Here is a 22101-nt window from a genome sequence, read left to right as displayed (position 1 = left end):
TTGCAATGCAAAGTAGGGTAGTTGATCCGCACAACATAAATATGACAAAACTAACCTTCCTTTGGAGGGATCATCGCGTCAACTTGCACTTTCACCTTCTTGAGCTCAGTTTCCACTTCTGACAACCTGTCTTTTATGTCGTCATCGTCCTTCTTCCACTCCTTGAGAAGATCTATGAACTCATCTTCAAGTTCCGGGTCCATGGATTCGGTCTTGAGCTTGTCGATAGCTACTGCATACTGGGCCCCTCCTAATCTCACTAATGCTTCTCGGATGTCATGCCAATACTGTTGGAACGTCACATCATCCACAGACGCCTTCTCAGCATGTCCATAAATGGTGTTTCTAAAATACTTGACACGGACAATGTCAGCCTCACAACTTATGTCTCCGGGAGAAGGAAGTTTGTCCCAACCAGTCACTGGAGGTTTCAATCCGCATATGTTCCTCAGCAGGACAACTATTACAGTGATGTCAAAGTGTGCCGATGATAGCGAAGAGGGTACGGCAGGGTACAGTTTACTCCACTGCATTGGATTAACGATTCTCTTTTTCCTTAGCGATTGTATGGTGGTCTTACTTCTTGCCAAAACTGTGTGAAGATTTCCTGGTGCATGGATACTGTCGAATTTATCCCTCAGGGCTTGGGAACCAACGTCAACCAGCAGACGACACAGCCTTGCAAAGTTGGTTGTTTCCTTGGTGGATGTCACTGGCGGTGGAGCAGAAGCCATTGGAAAAAACCAGTTTTGTTTCCTAATCCAACAACAACAACAAAAAAACATTAAACGAAAGTGTTATTATTAATCCCAGATGTCTGCTGAAACAGCTTTTTCCAGGCCGTTGATCGCACCGTTGGTTTCATTCACGTGATTGAAAAAAGTGATCACGTGATGACGAGTTTCATGATCGTGTGATGAGTGAATCTCTCCTCGGGGAAGCTGCTTTACAGTTTGTTTACAAGTTGGTTGCAGCTTTTCACACTTTCTAGCAAGATAAAATTCAAGCTATGTTACAGAGAATTGTTCGACAGTTGCAAAATCCATCGCAAGGATAAGATTTACTTTGAACTTGGTACTTTTGAGAAATTTACGACAGCGTGCGGCAAACTGTAGCCAAGAGACGATTGTCATCACGTGATCACCATTTTTGAATAAGTATCTGAAACCAAAGGCGCGTGTAACAGCCTGAAAAAAAAGCGATTCCAACAAACGTCTGGGATCAATACTAGACTCTAAAGAAACTATTGGGCTGCGTAGGAGGACAAGGGAGACACTCAGCGTTTTAAGGTGATTCGTCAGTATTGCATTGGGCATCCCTACTGCGCGCGATTTTCGCGTCATTAGCGCGCGCACATAAGCGCGTGCACGAATACAACGTAAGAGATTTCCCTCAAGCTAAGCTCGACCGCGAAATAAATGCTCGTTTTCTCTTAAACGAGCACGGTGACCCCCACTTTTTAATGCATGAATTTAAATTACACAAGGTTATTTACAATATGTCTCGATTTGAAGAAAAGTTTAAAATTCTGCTTATAAATATTTTGATTTTAATGCTCTAAAGAACCCGTGTTTAGGTAGTGCTGGGTAGGTGAGCACGCAGAAAATTCTTAAGTTTGTAGTATAATCGTAACTCCTGTTTAGTTAACATGGTTTAAAATGTAAGTTCAGGGCCTATTTTGTTTAACTTCCCTAATAAACTAATCCAATAAGTGCTTTTCTTAGAATTTCTAGTGCCCCTTTCTACTAACTAAGGTTAAGTAATGACAACCTAGTCGGCAGCAAAGTTGCTAAAAAGACTATCCATGTTGTGCAAAAACGAGCACGGCGATCCCTATTTTTAATTCCATTTTTCTGATATATACATAACATGGTTACCAGCTGGATGAAGTTTGAGAAATTTTTTAACAACTTGAATTTGATCGAGGTAAATTTATTGTCGCGGTGAGTTAGTGAAGCTGGCCTTTCGATCAAAAGTGCCACATTCGCCTTTTGGGCTCGTTCGCCACTTTTTTGTTCTTACCACATTTTGACCTCATCTATAATCTATTACCGAACAGACACACGACAACATGGAATCTCTTTGATAAACGCTACACGCTTACGTATGCTAAGTATTAATTGCACGGCTCTGCTAGCTATGATATAAAATTATTCTGTTATTGAATTATGTAATCCGCTGTAATAATGAAGAATGAAAATTAGCGGTTTTTGAAAGAGTAAATGCCAAATTCGCCGTCATGTCCCGGGGGTCGAGTGTCTGTAATTTAAATTGACTGATGCATTAGTTTTGCTTCACGACTGTCTGCTGTTGCAGAAAATAACAGTCCAGACGATTCTACGACTCCGGTATTGTTTGCGATCACTAAACTAATCTTTTGATGAACCGATAGTCCTACACACATCTAAAACTGAAGCAGATCCTAAGAGTAAACTATAAAGCATTGCACTTTGCTAACTAAAAAACAGGTAATAAAATCGGAGTTCTCGCTTCTATTTCCCGCCATACAGTAATGTATTTAATACGTTATCGTGCTAACATTGCATGACGTATTACAAATTAAACCGCCAAAAGTAGAAATTAAATTAATCAAAAAGAAACATTGGATTTCAGAAATTTTCTACTAAAAAAACTCCAGAAAGGAAGACCTCATTGCTATCGATCAAAGACATCCGACTACTTTTTTGGAATTGACTCAAACACATTAACTGGAGACACCGGATGAACCGAAAATTAGTAACGGCTGATTATTGAAGGAACAACCACGTTGTTGAAATCCTACATTCATTAGGTTGTCAAAGAAATAACTACACTGTTTTCACGGAGAGGAAAAGTAATCTTTATATCTTAATTCTCGTTTAATTGGCATCATTGTCCTACTTTCCTACGTTATCAAATAAAGGATTGATCGATTGATTTGCTATATAAACAGTGTTCGTAGTTAGTAACTATGCACTGTTTTATCAGTTGGCACCTTGTTTAATTAATGAAGCGCACAACTTGAGTCAAGGCATTAATTATTGTGCTAATGTTGCATAGCGCATCACAATTTTAACGGCCAAAAATCAAAAAAAAAAAAAAAAAAAGTAGAAACCAAATTTATTATTTGAAAAAATTTCTTCACAATGATTGGTTGAGAGCAAGGCAATTTATCGTTAACTCTTTTAAATTTGCACTGCAGTGCAAATTAACGCGCGCACGTTCGTGATTTCCTGAGTCTACATCTACATCTACATCGACATACTCAATATTATTAAAATGAGCAATAGTAGGAAGAATGAGGTATTAATAATTTACACAACACGTGATATTTTAAAATTCTTTCAGATTACACTCGCCTCAGTAAAGGCTCATGCAATTTTGAGATAATTTTCAAATATCACCGTAGTGTAAATCCTTGATCGATTGCACTTGCATTCACGCGATTACCTATGCTAATCAAAAGGAAACTTTAAATTCCAGAAATTTTCTCCTTAAAAACTCAAAAGAAGAAGACTTCGTTGCCTTCCATCAAAGAAATCAGACTACGTTTTTGAAGTCGACTTGATTAACCTGATGGACCGAAAAATTTGTCATGGCTGATTGAAGGAACAACCGCCGAACGCCATGTCGCCGAAATCCTTCACATAGACAGGCTGTTTTCACTGAACGGAATAGCGATGGTTATATTTCAATACTCGTTTTATTGGCATCAGCATAACCACTGTTAAATAAAGGCCTTTCTTTTCTATGGGGTTTCGCTTCGCGATTGTCTGCTATCGTGAGAAATAACAACGGTCAATTAATGGTCCAGACGATTTTACATTTACACTTTTGTTTGCGATCACTAAACTGATTCTTTCGATAATCTGATTTCTCTGCACACACCTAAAACTGAAGCACATCCTAAGAATAAACTACAAAAAATATTGCCCTTGGTAAACAAGTAATCGGAGAATACACCTCTATTTCCCGCCATAAAGTAATGTATTTAAAATACATTAAAATGCATTATCGTGCTAACGTTGCATAACGTACCAGCAATTTAACCGCCAAAAATAGGAACTAAATGAATTCAGGCATTTTCCCCTAAAAACTCAACAAAAGAGGAACTCGTTCCCTTTCAATCAATGAAATCTGATTGCGTTCTTGAAATCGACCTAAATTGCAAGAATACTGACCAGATGAACCAAAAATTGGCCATATGGCTGATTGAAGGAACAACTGAAACCCTTCATATAGACACGCTGTTTTTGCTGGACGGAATAGCGATGGTTATATTTCAATACTTGTTTGGCATCAGCATTACCACTGTTTATCAGTTATTGTTTAATAAATAAAGCACAGATCATGAGCGCATTTTCATACTATTTTCCCGCATTTTCGAGCTAATGTTGCATAACGTATTACAAATTTAACCGCAAAATAGAAACTAGATAATTAAAAGAACCATTAAATTTCAGAAATTTTCTCCTTAGAATTGTAGTGTCGAAAGAGAAGAGCTCATTGCCTTCACTTTATCAAATTAGATTGCGTTCTTGAAGTGGACTGGAAAATATTAACCAGATAACACGAAAAGCGGTCATGGCTGAACAAACGCTATATCGCTAAAATCTTGTATATTAATTTAGCCGTCCACGAAATAAATGTACTATTTCCACTGAAAGGAAAACCGATCGTATGTCATAACACTCGTTTCACTGATATCAGTGATTTGCCGTATAACCACTGCTCTATCAGTTGGCGCTTCGTTTGGTTAAGTCAGTTAATAAATTACCGATCATGAGTTAATACAAACAGTGAGCCCATACAGACAACTACAGAACTCGCAACACTAAATTGCATCATGAGCTATAAGAGACGTGGATTTCGACTAAATAAAAACAATATCTTATAAATAAAGTTGTATACTTACAAATAAAAAAGTCCACTTACTTTCTGCAATGGAACTCTTGTACAACACGCGTGTCAACTCTCTCTTCTCTGTAGAGGTTCGAGGGTTCGTTATAGAGATCCCCTAATGTGACTGAAGGCGCAGCAGTGAAAAGGTCAGCGGAGTTTTCCCACTTTAAGCTTCTGCGGAGAAAAGAGAGAGAGGCGACTGAACATTTATTGAACACTGAAGATTAGTACAGAAATATCTACGTCAACCAGTTGACAAAATACGCGCCTAAGACTTAACTAATTATCAACTTGGACAGTAAAGTAGACAGTATATTGTAATTTTAAAAGAGCTACTTTCTACAGAAAGGAGCAAATGCTTCTCTGTTCTTGGAAACCCCCTGATTTTGTTTACTTTTCCTTGAATGTCTTAATTAATTGATTGAAATAGTTGCAACACGTAGTTCATAGACTAATCATGGTTAATCACGTATAATCACGCCTCAATATTTTAACATATCAAAATATTTCACATCCCTTTTCACTCTATCTCCAGCAATATGCATGTTAATTAAAATAAAGGTCTTTCTTTTTTTATGGGTACCGGACATTTTAGTTAAGTTTCGCCTCACGATTATCTGCAGGAAATAACAACTGTCAATAACGGTCCAGACGATTGTACACTTAAAGTTTTGTTTGCAATCACTGCACTGATTCTCTCGGTAGACTGATTGCTCTGAACACATCTAAAACTGAAACACATCCTAAGAATAAACTACACGTTGCCCTAGCTTGGCAAGCGCAAAAGAGTAATCGGAGAATACACCTCTATTTCCCGCCATATAGTGATGCATTCTAAAATACATTAACATGCATTATGGTGCTAACTTTGCATGACGTACCAGAAATTTAACCGCCAAAAATAGGAACTAATTTAATTAAAAAGAAAGGAATTTCAGACATTTTCTCCTAAAAACTCAACAAAGGACGAACTCATCGTCTTCAATCAATGAAATCCTGCTGCGCCCTTGAAATCGACTTAAACTGAACACTAACCAGATGTACCAAAAATTGGTCATGGCTGATTGAAAGAACAATCGCCGAACCATGCCATTGAAATCCTTCACATAGTGGCGCATGTGTTTCTTCGGTGGCTAAATTAATATGCAAGATTTCAGTAACATGGCGTTTGTTCAGCCATGACTACTTTTCGTTTAATCTGGTTAATGTTTTTCCAGTCGACTTTAAGAACCCAATCCAATTTAATAAATTGAAGGCAACTAGGTCTTCTTTTTCCAGTGTTTTCTAGGAGAAAATTTCTGAAATTTAATGTTTCTTATTAATGAGTCTAGTTTCTATTTTTGGCGGCTAAATTTGTAATACGTTATGCAACACTAGCACGAAAATGCGCTCATAATCTGCGCTTTATTTATCAAACGATAACTGATAAACAGTGGTTATGCTGATGCTAATAAGCCATCGCCTTTCCGTTCAGCGAAAACAGCGCGTCTATTTTCACTGAAACGAAACGTGATCGTTGGCGCGCGTTTGACTGAGTCAATTAGTAAAGCACCGATCATGAATCAAGACAAACAGTTGAACCCATACAGAAAAATACAGAAATCAGCAACGCTAAGTTACACCATGAGCTATAAGAGACGAGGATTTTGACTAAATGAAAGCAATTTTTTACAAATGAAGTCGTCTACTTACAAATAAAGTAGTCCACTTTCCGTTGTCTACGATCGAATTCTTGTACAGCACTCGTGTGACCACTCTCTTCTCCGTAGAGGTTCGGGGGTTCGTTGTAGAGATCCGCTTCACGCTGTGACTGAAGGCGTAGAAGTAGAACTTTCCCACTTTAAACTTCTGCGTAGGATAGAAAGTGGTGACCAAAAATTTATTGAATTCTGAAGATGAGTATATAAATATCTAAATAAACCAGTTAAAGCACTGCTTTCTACGGAAACAGTAAATGTTTCATTGTTCTCGCACCCCCTGATTTTGTTTACTTTTCCTTGCATGTCTTATTTAATGGATAGAAATTGTTGCATCACGTAGTTCATAGACTAATAATGATTACATAATCAGGCCTCAATATTTTAACATATCAAGAGTGACTCTTTTTAAAAAGAAATCAGAATTTTTCACCTCTCATTTTACTCTATCTCTAAATTAATGCTAGCAATACGTTAAAATAAAGATCTTAATTTTTTATGGTCATTTTGGTTAAGTTTCGTTTCGCGATTGTCTGCTATTGTGGGAAATAACAACGGTCAATAATGGTCCGGACGATTTTACACTTGCAGTTTTGTTTGCAATCTGGATTAAAACTGATTCTTTCGATAAACTGATTGCTCTGCACACATCTGAAACTGACGCACATTTTAAGAATAACTGCAAAGAATATTGCCCTTGGCAAAAAGTAATCGGATAATGCGCTGCTATTTCCCGCCATACAGTAATGTATTTATTGGATTATCCTGCTAACGTTGCATAACGAGCTAGAAATTTAACCGTCAAAAATAGGAAAAAAAAGAAATTTCAGGCATTTTGTCCTAAAATGCTCAACCAAAGAGGAACTCGTCACCTTCAGTCAGTAACATCCGACAGCGTTCTTAAAATCGACTTAAAAAACGTGACTGACCAGATGAAGCGAAAGTTGGTCATGGCTAATTGAAGGGACAACTGAATTAAACTCTTCATGTAGACCCGCTGTTTTAACTGAACGGAATAGGCATGGTTATATTTTAATACTCGTTTTATTGGAATCAGCATAACTACTGTTTTATCAGTTATTGTTTAATAAATAAAGCGCAGATTATGAGCGTATTTTCACACTTTTGCGCTTTTCCGTGCTAATGTTGCATAACGTATTATAAATTTAAGCGCCAAAATTAGAAACTAGATTAATTAACAAGAAGCATTAAATTTCAGAAATTTTCTCCTTAGAAGTGTCGAAAGAGAAGACCTAATTGCCTTCACTTTATCAAATTAGATTGCGTTCCTGAAGTCGAATAGAGAACATTAACCAGAAGAAACGAAAAGTGGTCATGGCTGAACAAACGCCATATCGCTGAAATCTTGCATATTAATTTAGCCGTCGACGAAATAAATGCGCTATTTTCACTGAACATGCTGAAAGAGAAACGGATCGTATGTCTTAATATTGGTTTCACTGACATCAGTGATTTGCCGTATAACTACTGCCCTATCAGTTGGCACTTCGTTTAATTAAGTCAGTTAATAAATTACCGATAATGAGTCAAGACAAACAGTGAGCCCACATACAACTACAGAACTCGCAACACTAAATTACACCATGAGCTATAAGAGGCGTGGATTTCGACTAATAAGATCAGTTTCTTACAAATAAAGTCGTCTACTTACAAATATATTCGTCCAGTTCCTTTCTGCGATTGAACTTTTGTACAGCACTCGTGTCACCTCTCTCTTCTCCGCAGAGGTTTGGGGGTTCGTTATAGAGATCCGTTTCGCGCTGTGACTGAGGGCGCAGAAATGAAAAGGCCAGCGGATCTTTCCCACTTTAAGCTTCTGCGGAGGAGAGAAAGTGGTGAACAAAACTTAATTTAACTTTGAAGATGAGTATATAAATATCTAAATAAACCAGTTGACAAAATACACCCTTACGACTTAGCTATTTATCAACGTGGACAGTACAGACCAGTTTAGTAGGCAGCTGTATATTGTAATTGAGGCACTGCTTTCTACGGAAACAGTAAATGTTTTATTGTTCTTGGAGCCCTGCTGATTTTGTTTACTTTTCCTTGAATGTTTCAATGACCATCCCGAAGTTCATAGACTAATCATGATTAATCATGCATAATCATCCCTTATTATTTTACTACACCAACAGAGACGCTTTTTAAAACGAAATCGGAGTATTTCACATCTCATTTTACTCTATCTGTAATTGAATGCCAGCAGTACGTTAAAATAAAGGCCTTTCTTTTTTATGGGGTTTCGCTTCGCGATTGTCTACTATTGCGGGAAATAACAACGGTCAGTAACGGTCCAGACGATTTAACACTTACAATTTTGTTTGCGATCTCTAAACTGATTCTTTCGATTATCTGATTTCTCTGATCTGCACACTAAAACTGAAACAAATCCTAAGAATAAACTACAAAGAATATTGCCCTTGGCAAACAAGTAATCGCAGAATACACCTCTATTTCCCGCCATAAAGTAATGTATTTATAATACATTATAATTTATTATCATGCTAACGTTACATAATGTACTAGCAATTAAACCGCCAAAAATAGGAACTAAATTAATTAAAAAGAATGAAATTTCAGGCACTTTGTCCTACAAAAACTCAGCCAAAGAGGAACTCATCGCCTTTAATCAGTAACATCCGACAGCGCTCTCCAAGTCGACTTAAAAACACTGGCCAGATGAACCGAAAATTGGTCAGTCATGGCTGATTTAAGGAACAACTGAAACCCTTCATATGATCATATAGACACGCTGTTTTCACTAAACGGAAAAGCGATGGTTACATTTTAACACTCGTTTGGAATCAGCATAACCACTGTTTTATCAGTCATTGTTTAATAAATAAGGCGCAGATTATGAGCGCATTTTCACACTTTTGCCCATTTCCGCGCTTATGTTGCATAACGTATTAAAAATTTAACCGCCAAAATTAAAAACTAGATTAATTGACAAGAAACATTAATTTTCAGAGATTTTCTCGTTAGAAGTGTCGAAACAGAAGACCTCGTTGCCTTCAGTTTATCAAATTAGATTGCGTTCTTGAAGTCGACTGGAAAAAAATAACCAGATAAAACGAAAAGTGGTCATGGCTGAACAAACGCCATATCGCTGAATCTTACATCTTGATTTAGTCGTCGACGAAATAAATGCGCTATTTTCACTGAAAGGAAAACCGATCGTGTGTCTTAATACTCGTTTCACTGACATCAGTGATTTGCCGTATAACCACTGCTCTATCAGTTGGCGCTTCGTTGAATTAATAAGTCAGTTAATAGATTGCCGATGACAAGTCAAGACAAACAGTGAGCCCATACAGACAACTCAAGAACTCGCAACACTAAATTACGCCATGAGCTATAAGAGACGTGGATTTCGATTAAATAAAAACAATTTCTTACAAATAAAGTCGTCTACTTACAAACATATTCGTCCACTTACTTTCTGCGATTGAATTCTTGTACAGCACTCGTGTCACCTCTCTTTTCTCCGCAGAGGTTCGGGGGTTCGTTATATAGATCCGCTTCGCGCTGTGACTGAAGGCGCAGAAATGAAAAGGTCAGCAGATCTTTTCCACTTTAAGCTTCTGTGGAGGGGAGAAAGTGGTGACAAAAAATTTATTGAACTCTGAAGATGAGTATATAAATATCTAAATAAACCAGTTGACAAACTACACGCTTAGCACTTAGCTATTTATCAACTTGATAAAGTGGCGGATCCAGACCTTGAGGTAAGGGAGGGGGGAGGGCGGTTTTGTTTTGCTTGCCCTGCCGGCTTTTATTCCTTCTGTGATTTCTTCTTTTCTTACCCCAAATAAGGAGAGGGGGGTGGCCTGGGCCCCCCGGGCTCCTCCCCTAGATCCGCCACTGGTGTAGTAGACAGCTGTAAATTGCAATTAAAGCACATTTTTCTATGAAAACAGTAATTTTTTTTATTGTTCTTGGAACCCCGCTGATTTTGTCTACTTTTCCTTGAATGTCTTTACGTAGTTCATAGACTGATCATGATTAATCCTTCATGCATAATCACACCTCATTATTTTGCTATATCAATAGTGACGCTTTTTAAAAAGAAATCAGAATATTTCTCATCTCATTTTACTCTATCTCTAAATTAATGCTAGCAATACGTTAAAATAAAGATGTTAATTTTTTATGGTCATTTTGGTTAAGTTTCGTTTCGCGATTGTCTGCTATTGTGGGAGGTAACAACGGTCAATAATGGTCCGGACGATTTTACACTTGCAGTTTTGTTTGCGATCTGGATTAAAACTGATTCTTTCGATAAACTGATTGCTCTGCATACATCTGAAACTGACGCACACTTTAAGAATTAACTACAAAGAATATTGCCCTTGGCAAACGAGTAATCGGATAATGCGCTTCTATTTCCCGCCGTACAGTAATGTATTTACTGCATTATCCTGCTAACGTTGCATGACGTACTAGAAATTTAACCGCCAAAAATAGGAAAAGAAAGAAATTTCAGGCATTTTGTCCTACAAAAACTCAACCAAAGAGGAACTCATCGCCTTCAATCAGTAACATCCGACAGCGCTCTTGATATCGACTTAAAAACACTGGGCAGATGAAGCGAAAATTGGTCATGGCTGGTTGAAGGGACAACTGCAGAACCTTTCAGGTAGACACGCTGTTTTCACTGAACGGGATAGGGATGGTTATATTTTAATACTTGTTTTATTGGAATCAGCATAACCACTGTTTTATCAGTTATCATTTAATATATAAAGCGCAGATTATGAGTGCATTTTCACATTTTTGCGCATTTCCTTGCTAATGTTGCATAACGTATTACAAATTTAACCGCCAAAATAGAAACTAGATTAATTAACAAGAAACATTAAATTTCAGAAATTTTCTCTTAGGAAAAAACCCCAAAAAGAAGACCTCATTGTCTTGAATTTATTGAAAAGGACTGCGTTCTTGAAGTGGACTGGAAAACATTAGCCTCGTAGATGAAACGAAGTGGTCATGGCTGAACAAATGCCATATCGGTGAAATCTTACATCTTAATTTAGCGCGTCGTCGACGAAATAAATGCGCTATTTTGACTGAAAGGAAAGGTGTACGTAATGTTTTAATACTCGTTTCATTGGCATCAGCGTCTTTTAGTATGACCGTTGTTCTATCAGTTGGCGCGTCGCTCAATGAACTCATTTAATAAAGCACCGATCATGAGCCAAGACAAACAGTTGAACCCATACAGACAACTACAGAAATCGGCAACGCTAGGTTATACCATGAGCTATAAGAGACATGGATTTCGACTAACCAGTTAGCAATTGCTTACAAATAAAGTCGTCTACTTACAAATAGAGTCGTCCATTTACCTCTGTGATCGAACTCTAGTACGTGTACAACACTCACGTCACTACTCTCAACCCTCTTCTCCGCAGAGGTTCGGGCGTTCGTAAAAGAGATTTCGTGCCGAGGGCCTTCTCGACTTTTCTAAGTGGCGGGCGGGAGAATACCCTAGCCAAGACTGAACTAACACCCTTGCTGATTGGTCCATTCATACGAACAGGCTGATTGGTTCAAATAATCCTAAAGAAATACGGTGGACGTGGCGAGTTTTTATACGAAAAAATGTATGAATAGTTAGCTTTTCATGTCGTATTTTAGGCTTCCATGGAATATTCATCGCTTAGTGGTTTACTAGGTACTGAAACATTCTGAAAAAGAAGTTGTGTTTGCCACTGTTGTACTGTAATGCCCTCAATTAATTATGATGAATGGTCTTGAAGTGTCGCTTCCAGTCGTTATCTGCTCGGTTCTGCAAAGAAAGGTTGAATTTGATTTAAATAGTTTGACTTTGGCGGGAGTCATGCAAATGGCATAAGATTCGCTCGCTTAACATGTAGCGTTACGTTCATTTATGCTGTTTCGCCGAATTCCCAAATCGTCAGGTAAATGTCGACTTTCATCGTGTCTCGTATTTCCAATGTTATTTCCAATGTTGCAATTAGTCGCTCCGCTGTTTATGTAACATGTTTGTGCATTTTTATCTTAGAAGCCACTGGCAATGAGTCGACAAGAAATAAACCCCTGTACGTCCTAAAATTGTTGCTGCTGCATTAGTTACAGTCAGTAAAACATACAGTAGCTCATTTCCCTAGCAAATAGGGTCTTAGTCCATTAAAACCTCATTAGGCCTCTTCTCTGCCAAGACTGGGAACTTTATCGTATATTTGGCCTGTCGGCGATTCAAGAAGTCGAAAGTGGGAATCAACCCAAGTCATTTTAGGTCTTACAACTGGATTTAGAAAAATGAGTTCTTAGTCTTTCTCGCCTAAAAATAGCTAAAAATCACTGACCGCAATCCATCAAACATAACAGAGATATTGCATAAAATAAAAATATTTCCTAACCATTACCATAATTGATCACTACCATGTTCAGCCGTTCTGAAGCTTTCTACTGAATAAAAACTAAAATATGAATTTAAGATTTTTTGTCTTACCTCAGCACCAGAACAAAAGCCGATTTTAAAGTTGTCAGCTACTGTTCTGGTGCTGAGGTAAGACGAAAAATCTTAAATTAAGATTTTATTTTTTACGGAGTAAGGGCCTTCATAGACTAGACATTTAGTTGTCGACAACTATTTGCTATCGACAACTAAATGCACACATCTAAGCATGCCTATTGCATTTTGAGCATGCGCAGTGGACGTTATTTCTCAAGCTCTCGCTGGCCTGACTTATTTATCGACAACTAACACTGTGCGGAATGCTCGCATCGGACACAATTGGTAGCCGACAACATTTAGATCTCGATAACAAATATTTGTCTACAGTCTGTGAAGGCCCTAAATGACATTGCCAAAACGACAATAACAACAGCAACGAGACAGAAAATGTGGGAAAACGAAGTAGAAGTTAAAAGACTTAAAATATACCCCCTGTCCAAAAAATAGGCACCCAAAGGGTACATGTGTGGGATACTCCTTTGCATTAACTGACACGAGCCGATGACAATATATAGTGCGGGACACCACAGGTATCTCACACAAAAAGGTAATTATGTCTGTTTTCGTTTTTAACTTGGAAAATCCATGTTGTAGGTATGGATGTGAGATTCACACCATCCTTCCTTCCTCCCTTCCTTCCGTCGATTCCTGTCAGTCTTTTTGTGATCGAATCCGCTGACCAATGCATTAAGCTTTCGCAGTCGTAGCGAAGTTCAAACTATGCTCGATCTGCAATCTGAAGGCAGGCTGAAACGACTTCCTTACGGAGTGATTAATTTTAATTTTTATCAGCAAGTTTTTCACATTGTTCTTTTTGACACAAGTACTCAATATTTTACTGCCACAATGATCTAAATTGAATAGATTTTCGTACGAACATCTCTGTGTATAGAAGCTAATTAGACAAATAGCTCATTTCCCGAAGGTGTCCACTTAATACAGGTTTAACCATACTCGATTGCTAAAAAAGAAGATATTAAAAATCACACAATTGTTGAACTGTAGGAATTTTCGAATGATTCAAGCCGTGACTGAAATTTTTAGACGATCAACAGACTAGAAAATTGAGGAGAATTTGAACGACGCGTTTCACTATTATTTGTACGGTATTGTAAATAAATACAAATAAATACGGACATGGAGAAATGATATGAACAAACAGTTGATAAATAGGAGAAAAGACATTACACAAGGCTGGGAGTTCTGCAGTCACCGATATCGCTTTGAAAAGGGAAGAAAAAAAAAAAAGAAGAGAAAAAAGAAGTTATTACAAAAGAGGGTATTTCTATTTGGTCACCCAGCCAAATAGGAACCACGCCGAACAGGGCTTAACTTTTTGATCGGACGAGACTCGGTGTTGCCCTTGTGGTATAATGAATCCACGTTGAAAACAGTGTTTTGATTTCTAAGATCCATTAAAAGGTAACAAATTAAGAAAAAAGAAAAGAAAATGAGAATTATTACTTGCTTTGGTGATCGGAATAACTTCATGAATGTTTTCAGCGGTGTCACATCTCGTGTATTCTGTTACCGTTGCATTTCTTAACAATGCTTCAAGTGTCTATACGGCCAACAGGGCTTTTGTGGTTTTGGTATCTCCATAACATTTAAAAATGTATTCAAACCAAACAAAAATCAATTCCGGTGCTTTTTTGCCAAGAAATCAAGCTTTAAATTTCCCGCTTCGACCACGCCCAATGAAGTTGACCGCGTAATGAAAGATTGGTGACGAATGATGTAACTTCAAGAACACCTCAAAGCTTCACGTTTTTATTTTGCTTGATCGACGACCGCATTGTTCCACCAACTTCGCTTTGTTTGCTTTTTGTCGACGAAAACTCCTAACCACTACTGAAACAACAGTGACCTGAACTAGCAGGATGTGGCAATTCCTGACTTGACGTCACGACCCATTCAGAAACCGAGACTTTTTTTGCACTGATTCACGGACAACTTCATTGGGCGTGGCTGAAGCGGGAACTTTAAAGTTAGATCTTTGGGCGTTAAAATGTCGGAATCCAATATTTTTTCTTAGAATATCTTTTTACACATTATAGAGATACCAAAACAGCAAAAAACCCTGTTGGCCGTATAGACACTTTAACCTACGGATTAAAACATCAGTTCAGTAGCATCAAATTTCCACTGTTTACATATGATCCATTTTCCAAGTTGAGTGGCTCAAAGCCACTCTGATCTTATCTTTTCAACATCGACAAGTGCATCTGGAGGCGGGCCAGACCGTCTCTTTTACAAAACGACAAGGGTATTAGCAGTCGGATCTCTTTCGATGTTTCCAGCATTCCTCATGGAGTCAGACAAAACCGAACAAAAGACAAATGGCCGCCTTTCGGAGATTCTTCGTTGCGTTTTGTATGCGGTTGTGGTTGTGTTTCTTGTGTTATGTAACATCGTCTTATTTTTGGAACAACAACACACGAAGCAAAGATTGACTGCGCTCGAGGACAAAATGATAACCAAGGACACGTTGAAGAAGTTCTTTCCTGCAAGTCAATCAAACAGCGCGGACAAACATGAACGGCCTGATGGTAAAGCTTTGCTTATCAGGGAGAAGAGAGCTCTGGTCTTGAGTCTTGAAACCCTCGAGAAACGACTGAAAGTTCTAGAATTGAGGTGAGATTCCGTTTTTCTTCCCAACATACGCTACCACGGGTGAAGATTAATCACCTTCAGCTGCTAAAACGGTCATGCATCATGGCGCTAAGCAAAAGCAGGCATAGTTACATTGGAAAGTCGCCAGGTTAAGATAGTCTTTTTGTCACCAGGATGATCACACTATACAAACTATCGATACTCCTGGATCGTCCTGGGTTCAAACCATTTACTATGCTACATTCTTTTCTGGTTAAAAAGTTTATTCCGGGCTCTTTGAACTACTTTTTATAACTATGGTTGTCATGCGATAGCATAGGTCGAGATTTTCTTCTTTTACTGTCAAGATATACAGGAAATATTGGGTGTGACTATTCAGGTCAATTCCAAAAGAGTCAGATGGAACCTAAAGGCGTTAGAAGCGACCTCATGGAAAACAGATATGTCCTGATACTTTTTCGTGGGTCAAGCCACAAGCCGGGAGATGCCACCAGTAAGATACTACGTTGGAATTTTCTAATGAAAAAGAGAACCCGAAGGAGCATCCAGATAAACCTCACAAATTATTCTAAAAAAACTTCTTTATTTGGGTTTTTATTCCTCTCTTAATTTTCTCTATTTTTCATTTGACTTCATTTTCACGTTTCCGTCAAGTGGCTATTCTCACACTAACCATTATCATACATTTCCTAGTTTTATCTTCGTCTTTCCTGAGTTGATCAGGTCGTTAATTCTCATAAGCTCTCTAGTTTAATTTTCTACAAAGTGGTAAAGAGAATTAAGGAAGCAATAAGTACTGAAAAAAGAAGTTTCAACAATATGTTCGTTTGTTTTAAGGTTGCATCTAGGTTTCTGTTTCCTTTTTCAGGGTTCTCCGAGAAAACAAATCATTTCCTAGAGAGGAATCGAGAGTGAGAGAATCGTATAAAGGTTCGTATCATTCCAAAACAGATCCCACAAATTAGAGCTGTATTCTGGGTCAAACGTTCGAGCCCATTTGGTACCTGTGAATTACGGTGTTTCCGTAATTAAATTGTCCGTATAAACATTTACACCTGGTGAAATAACAGGACATTGGAAACATCGACAATTACTTCAATTGTTGCTTTATACAAGAAATGTTCTCAAAAAATATATACCCGTGTTTGAAAACCTCTCTGAAAATACGGAGAACTTTCTGTGTTCTTAAAAGTTAGCTAGTGCTATTTTCAAGGCTTCTAGTCTAGGGCCGCAGGCTTAAAAGGCTGACGAGGACTGGGGCGTGATGAATGCAAGCTGACTTGTTGCACGATGGGTAAAAAAAGAGGAAACTGAACCCCTCCCCATGAGCGAGAAAAAATGGGAAAAGAGAAAGAACATTTCTTTGTTCCAGTATTTCTAAGCCTATTGTGTCTGCTTTTTTACTTACACGACATGAGTTGTTATCTGGATCATTCCTGATACGATCGACTTTACACAACAAAAATTCGACAGTTACATTGTATAAGCAATTATTTTCTTTTGCAAAGGACGGGACGGGCGGGACGGCAGAGATGGTCCCACGGGTCCCCCGGGATCACCAGGGCTTCCAGGACATCCAGGAACAACAGGGATACCAGGAACACCAGGACAACCAGGAACACCAGGTTAGGGAGCACGAAGCATTGTTATTAGTACTTGTGACAAATGAAAATGAAAATTTGTTTCTTGGAAGGCCCCCCTCGGAGAAAAAGGACAAGATTGGGTTAATTACGTACAAGCACCGTTTTGCTTAGAACTCATATTTCTTTGATAAGGTTTGAATAACGTTTGACTTCTGAGAACTGATGATGTATATCAGCCAGGTAATCAACAAGGCTATTGTTCTGATTTAATTGGAGAAATCTTTTCGCCAAATGTAGTGTATTGTTCCCACATAGAAACGTTGCGCCAGAGCTTAGGTTTAGGTACAACGAGCGCTTCACAGAAGCTTACGTACACCTTTGGAGAAGTCAAAGCTCGAAATCAATACTATATTCAGGGCCAAATTAGCACAACCGATCATTGTAGATGAAGGTAACTGGTAGCGAAAAGAACAATTTGCTTTCTTCATTACTTCAATTCTCCATTATATCTTCAGGTCGTGACGGCCGTGACGGCAGAAAAGGCTCTGCTGGAGCCCGAGGCCTGCCGGGACCAAAAGGTATCCATTACGATTTATTTAGAAATAGAAAAGATAACACTAAAAAAGTTAACGTTAAAAAGCAACGACGTTTCGACCGTTGGACGGTCATTTCCAAGTTGAAAAGTAAAATTTTTGCATGCGCCCAAATATATGCAATCGATTATAAGAATGCTATTGAGACACTGACTAAACTCTAAAATATTTGCATAGAAACAATACAAGAAATAATTAAGTAAATAGCTTTGCGTGGATCGAGTCATTCTGTATGTTCAATTTTGGTTGAAGTTTACGAATAAAAAGCATTTCAAAAATCAAACAGTCCAGTTTACTCTGACATTTTTTCAAAATCCTGAAATTGCTTCCAATGGTCTCTGTATCCTTTCCGTGCTCATACTTTACGTGGTTGCCGATTGTTGATCGTTTATGTTCCTCCACACGTTGCTGTAGGTGTCGACTCGTGAAGCCGACATAGTCTGCATCGCACAGACCACACTTGTAATAATAAACAACGTTTTGTTGATTCACAATTGGAGGCTTATGTTCCTTTGGTTTGAATTGTCCTTTGATCTTCTGACTTGTGTAAACAGGCTGGACAACGGCATCAATCTTTGATCTCAGCTTTTTAACGTTAACTTTCTTAGTGAAATCCGTTTCTAAAAATTTGTTGATTCGAATTTAGAAAAGATTTCACGTGTTTCAATCGAGTTAAAAAAAAAAAAAAAAACAGGAGTGGAAGATTAGGAGAACAAGAAATGCTTCAATGGCTTTATGGAATTCTCCGCAAGCTTTCACGAGTGTTACTATAACACCATATAAACATCTCCGGAGAAAGAAAGCAAAGAAAGTCACTCGTTTATTTTCCCGCGCTTTCTTCCAAGACGAGTTCAAATATTCATACTGATCGTTGTTTTACTAGTTAATTGAAATGCAACGAATGTAGAAAAAATTAAGAGAATTAGAAATCAATCAATCTCGGTATAGGACTGGAACTAGCATGCAACGGAGGCTAATGTGGGAAATCTTTTCAAATGTCAATGACATTAACAAGGAATCCACCAGAAGCTCGAGTAACAAGCGGACAAAAACTTTGTATCGACATTACTGATTTACATTGTATTGCAAACTTCTGTGCGACTGATTTAAATATCTTCTAAAAAAAAAAAATCATTTTTAACAACACCAAATTTTAAAGTTCATATGAAACACTTAAAAGTACTGGTGAAATGAAACTGATGATGAAATGTTACCGGTAATTGCACAATTTCTCTGGACTTTGAAATTTATTTTCTTGTGGGTATTTTGTTTTCGGTGTTATTTGAGGCAACTATTTATATTTTTAGCTCTAAGAAAATGTAACGGGGACTGTAAAATACCTAAAATTATTCTGGTACCAGGTTTTTGTCCACTATAAACTGAACTCGCTTGATTTCCTATCGGATTGCTTCTTAATCACTTTTTAATGATATTTTCCCGCATGAGCCTCCATTGCAAGCTAGTTCCAGTCCAATACCGAGAATACGAATGTGGAGGGGATGATTTATTTCACTGCTGTTCTGATTGAGAAAACTGAATAAAAAAGAAAATATATTAAATCATGCAAAACAGAAACTTAAAAATGATCAACAGTGATGCTCCGGAGCACAGGAACAGTACCCGAAACCCTAGGCAGCTCCACGTACGAACGCTTTGTCTCGTAAGGATAATACGAGAAAAAACTTTTAAAATGAATCTTTTTCAGGAGACATTGGTCCAAGTGGAAAAGCCGGTATTGAAGGACCTTCTGGACCAAAGGAACAAAAGGGACAAGAGGGGAAGGGGCTGAGTGGCGTCAAGTACGTGCGGTGGGGCCGGACAAGCTGCGGTGGAGATGCACAGGTTGTATACACAGGTAAGTGCTTTTAAAGACAACAAACCGCGACTGGAAACTGGGCACTGAGACACCTCTGTCACTATGGTGATTTGGATTCTGATTTAACTTGACAATTGTTTTTCGTCGTTCCGGCGCGTATTTTGGTTTGATTCTACTTTCTATCTCAAACATCTGTCTTTTTTTAAGATTTTCAATTGGACAAAAAGTTACGCACATATATGAACTATAGTTTATAGCCTCATCTCGGTCAAAAATCATTGCTCATGTTTTTGTTGAAAAGAGTTCTGTAGGGCGGAAAGAAAGTAGCGATTTTGGCTGTGTTTTGTTTCATAGTTACCGAGGATTGCACCACAAGTAATTTGTTTCTTTGTTTGTAAAAGGTTGAATCGTAAAACATACCACGATAAAGCTTGTAGATAAGAGTTGTTTGAATAATTTATACATATTCGCCGTTCAAAGCGTATTTGTTTTCCGTAAATGTCCTAATCACAATCAGCAACAGTACATTCTTGGCGAGATCTGCGCTCGCGGTGCGTTTGACTTCTTTGTGCTGTTCAACCTCCTTATGAGGGTTTGAATGAATGATTGCTTTATTTAACGTGGATATACGCTTAGGTTGAGAGCTAGTTTACAGGTATTCCACCTAATAACTAATGAGAACCTAACAACTTAACAACGCTAATATCGCAATTCATCAGGTAAAAATCACAAATTAAATACTGATTAAAACTATTCAAAACCATTATACTCTTGATACTCTTTTCGTCTTCTTCTGATGTGCTACCCAGGGTTCATAGCAGGCGGCCATCACGACAACACAGGAGGAGGAAGTAACCACCTCTGTTTGCCAAACCAACCCAAATATGGAAAATACACTGACAGTTTTGAAGAAACTGGAGCCATATATGGCGCCGAGTATGAAGTGAGCTCCTTCAATCCTTTTAAACGAAATGTCCATAACCATGATGCTCCCTGTGTCGTGTGTTATGTCAGGTCACGTGGCACTCAGCTGATGATACCTGCAAGGGATGACTGTCCTAATGGTTGGACCGAAGAGTATCATGGGTACCTTATGACTGAACACTGGGATCACAAAAACACTCGAAATTTTATCTGTGTTGACTGGGATGTCGAGTCGGTTCCGGGAAGTCAATCCAGCCATAATGGTGCATTATTGTACTTGGTTCAGGCAAATTGTGGATTTTTCTCAAAATGTCCACCTTATTACGAGGGCCGAGAGCTCACATGCGCAGTGTGCACAAAATAAGTTTGCGCTCAAATATAGACATAGACGGTTTTATTTTACTTGGACAACACAATTAGCTATGGTAACGGAGGACGCACCAGCTAGTTTACAGGTGCGCCAAGAGAACAAAATAACAACTGAAGTAATATAAAATGCTAGTATTGTTCAGGTCTATTATTTTGTGTTATGTATTTCGTTTTACGAGAAAAATGCCAGTTTAGAATAGAATAAACTTGACAACTTAGTTTTGACGTCACAGCATATATTGAAGCACGATATGATGGCTTCGTGTGAATTACGACGCTTGCGCTTGGGTGCAAGCCTTAATAATATCTGCTCGGTTTGGAAAAGAAATTTTTAAATTGAGGGAGTAAAACATTTTTCATTTGACTGCTTTAGACAAAGTTGAGCGATCTTCACGATCACTACGGATAATCCTCATCGTCCGGCCTGGACATAAGGTCATCACAGATCTCTACAGAATAAAAACTAAAATTTCGAAGGTAACCTGGATCAAACATCAATGTAGACTGGAATTATTATTGCATCAATCGCTACCATTTTCGTTCCCAGGGCCGCTCGTTCCTCTTCGCCGGCAGGGCCACTTAAGATGACTCTGCAGACGCATGATCTCATTGGCTCGATTTTTGGACTAACATTTTCGCTAATTCGACGCAGATTTTCATGCTTCCACTGGTTGATCTCTAATTCTAAAATCGTACCATACCTTTAGGAAGTTTAAAACTGGCTTACGGAGAGAATTCAGTGAAGACCTTCACAGTGAAACACATTGTTATAATCTGATGAGGTCTGCAGATGCTCCATCGAGCGGTATATTATATCACTGCATATCTGACCTGTCTAGCGTTGAAATGGGAATGAAAGCAAGTTACGTAAGATATATTTTCCATATTTGAAATTCTTACCCGACTTATCACCTGAATCGATCAGACATACTGAGAACTGAATAATAACTGACTGCAGAATAATTATTTGGGAAATAAAAGTTAAAATATCTCTTCCTATTAGCGGTTTTTCTTTTGTTATCATTTTGTTATCTTCGCATACAACCTGGAAATAGGTCAGGCTATCTCCTTTAGATGTTATACAAAGCGGCGCGGGCATCGTTAATCGTTCTAACTT

At 38.2% G+C, this 22101-nt stretch overlaps 2 protein-coding genes across 8 annotated transcripts in view; one reads left to right on the top strand and one right to left on the bottom strand.

Annotated features, from left to right (window-relative positions):
- Nucleotides 1-22101, bottom strand: part of LOC145465244 (uncharacterized) — a 39868-nt gene that overhangs the window by 9753 nt on the left and 8014 nt on the right. The window contains exons 1-6 of one of the 7 annotated variants that reach the window (XM_081449019.1): nt 11931-13023; nt 10042-10186; nt 8251-8415; nt 6574-6729; nt 4915-5055; nt 56-756 (exon numbers count right to left, since the gene is read on the bottom strand). In XM_081449019.1, coding sequence (XP_081305145.1) covers nt 56-734 — 679 coding nt within the window. In that variant the 5' untranslated portion in view covers nt 735-756; nt 4915-5055; nt 6574-6729; ... (1 more) ...; nt 10042-10186; nt 11931-13023. Of the gene's footprint in view, nt 1-55; nt 2954-4894; nt 6730-8250; nt 8951-10021; nt 10187-11930; nt 13024-22101 lie in introns of those variants that run through there. The other 6 variants (XM_081449021.1, XM_081449020.1, XM_081449018.1 and 3 more) reach the window with 6 other exon arrangements.
- Nucleotides 14175-21098, top strand: LOC145465706 (uncharacterized). Its single transcript, XM_081449476.1, has 6 exons — nt 14175-15720; nt 16568-16629; nt 17208-17324; nt 17798-17860; nt 19581-19730; nt 20501-21098. The coding sequence occupies exons 1-6, from the start codon at nt 15377-15379 to the stop codon at nt 20977-20979; spliced, it is 1215 nt and encodes a 404-aa protein (XP_081305602.1). The 5' UTR covers nt 14175-15376; the 3' UTR covers nt 20980-21098.

The sequence above is a fragment of the Orbicella franksi genome, chromosome 13, assembly GCF_964199315.1.
Source record: "Orbicella franksi chromosome 13, jaOrbFran1.1, whole genome shotgun sequence".
In the NCBI taxonomy this organism is placed as follows: Eukaryota; Metazoa; Cnidaria; class Anthozoa; order Scleractinia; family Merulinidae; genus Orbicella; species Orbicella franksi.
Note: the sequence above shows the minus strand (reverse complement) of the source record. Positions and strands in the feature narration are given on the sequence as shown.

Bases quoted from the DNA above. Each gene is read 5' to 3' on its own strand.
- LOC145465706 (XM_081449476.1), top strand. From the start codon at position 15,377: ATGTTTCCAGCATTCCTCATGGAGTCAGACAAAACCGAACAAAAGACA. The intron at 15,721-16,567 runs GTGAGATTCCGT...TTCCTTTTTCAG, and splicing joins CTGAAAGTTCTAGAATTGAG to GGTTCTCCGAGAAAACAAAT. The intron at 17,861-19,580 runs GTATCCATTACG...AATCTTTTTCAG, and splicing joins AGGCCTGCCGGGACCAAAAG to GAGACATTGGTCCAAGTGGA.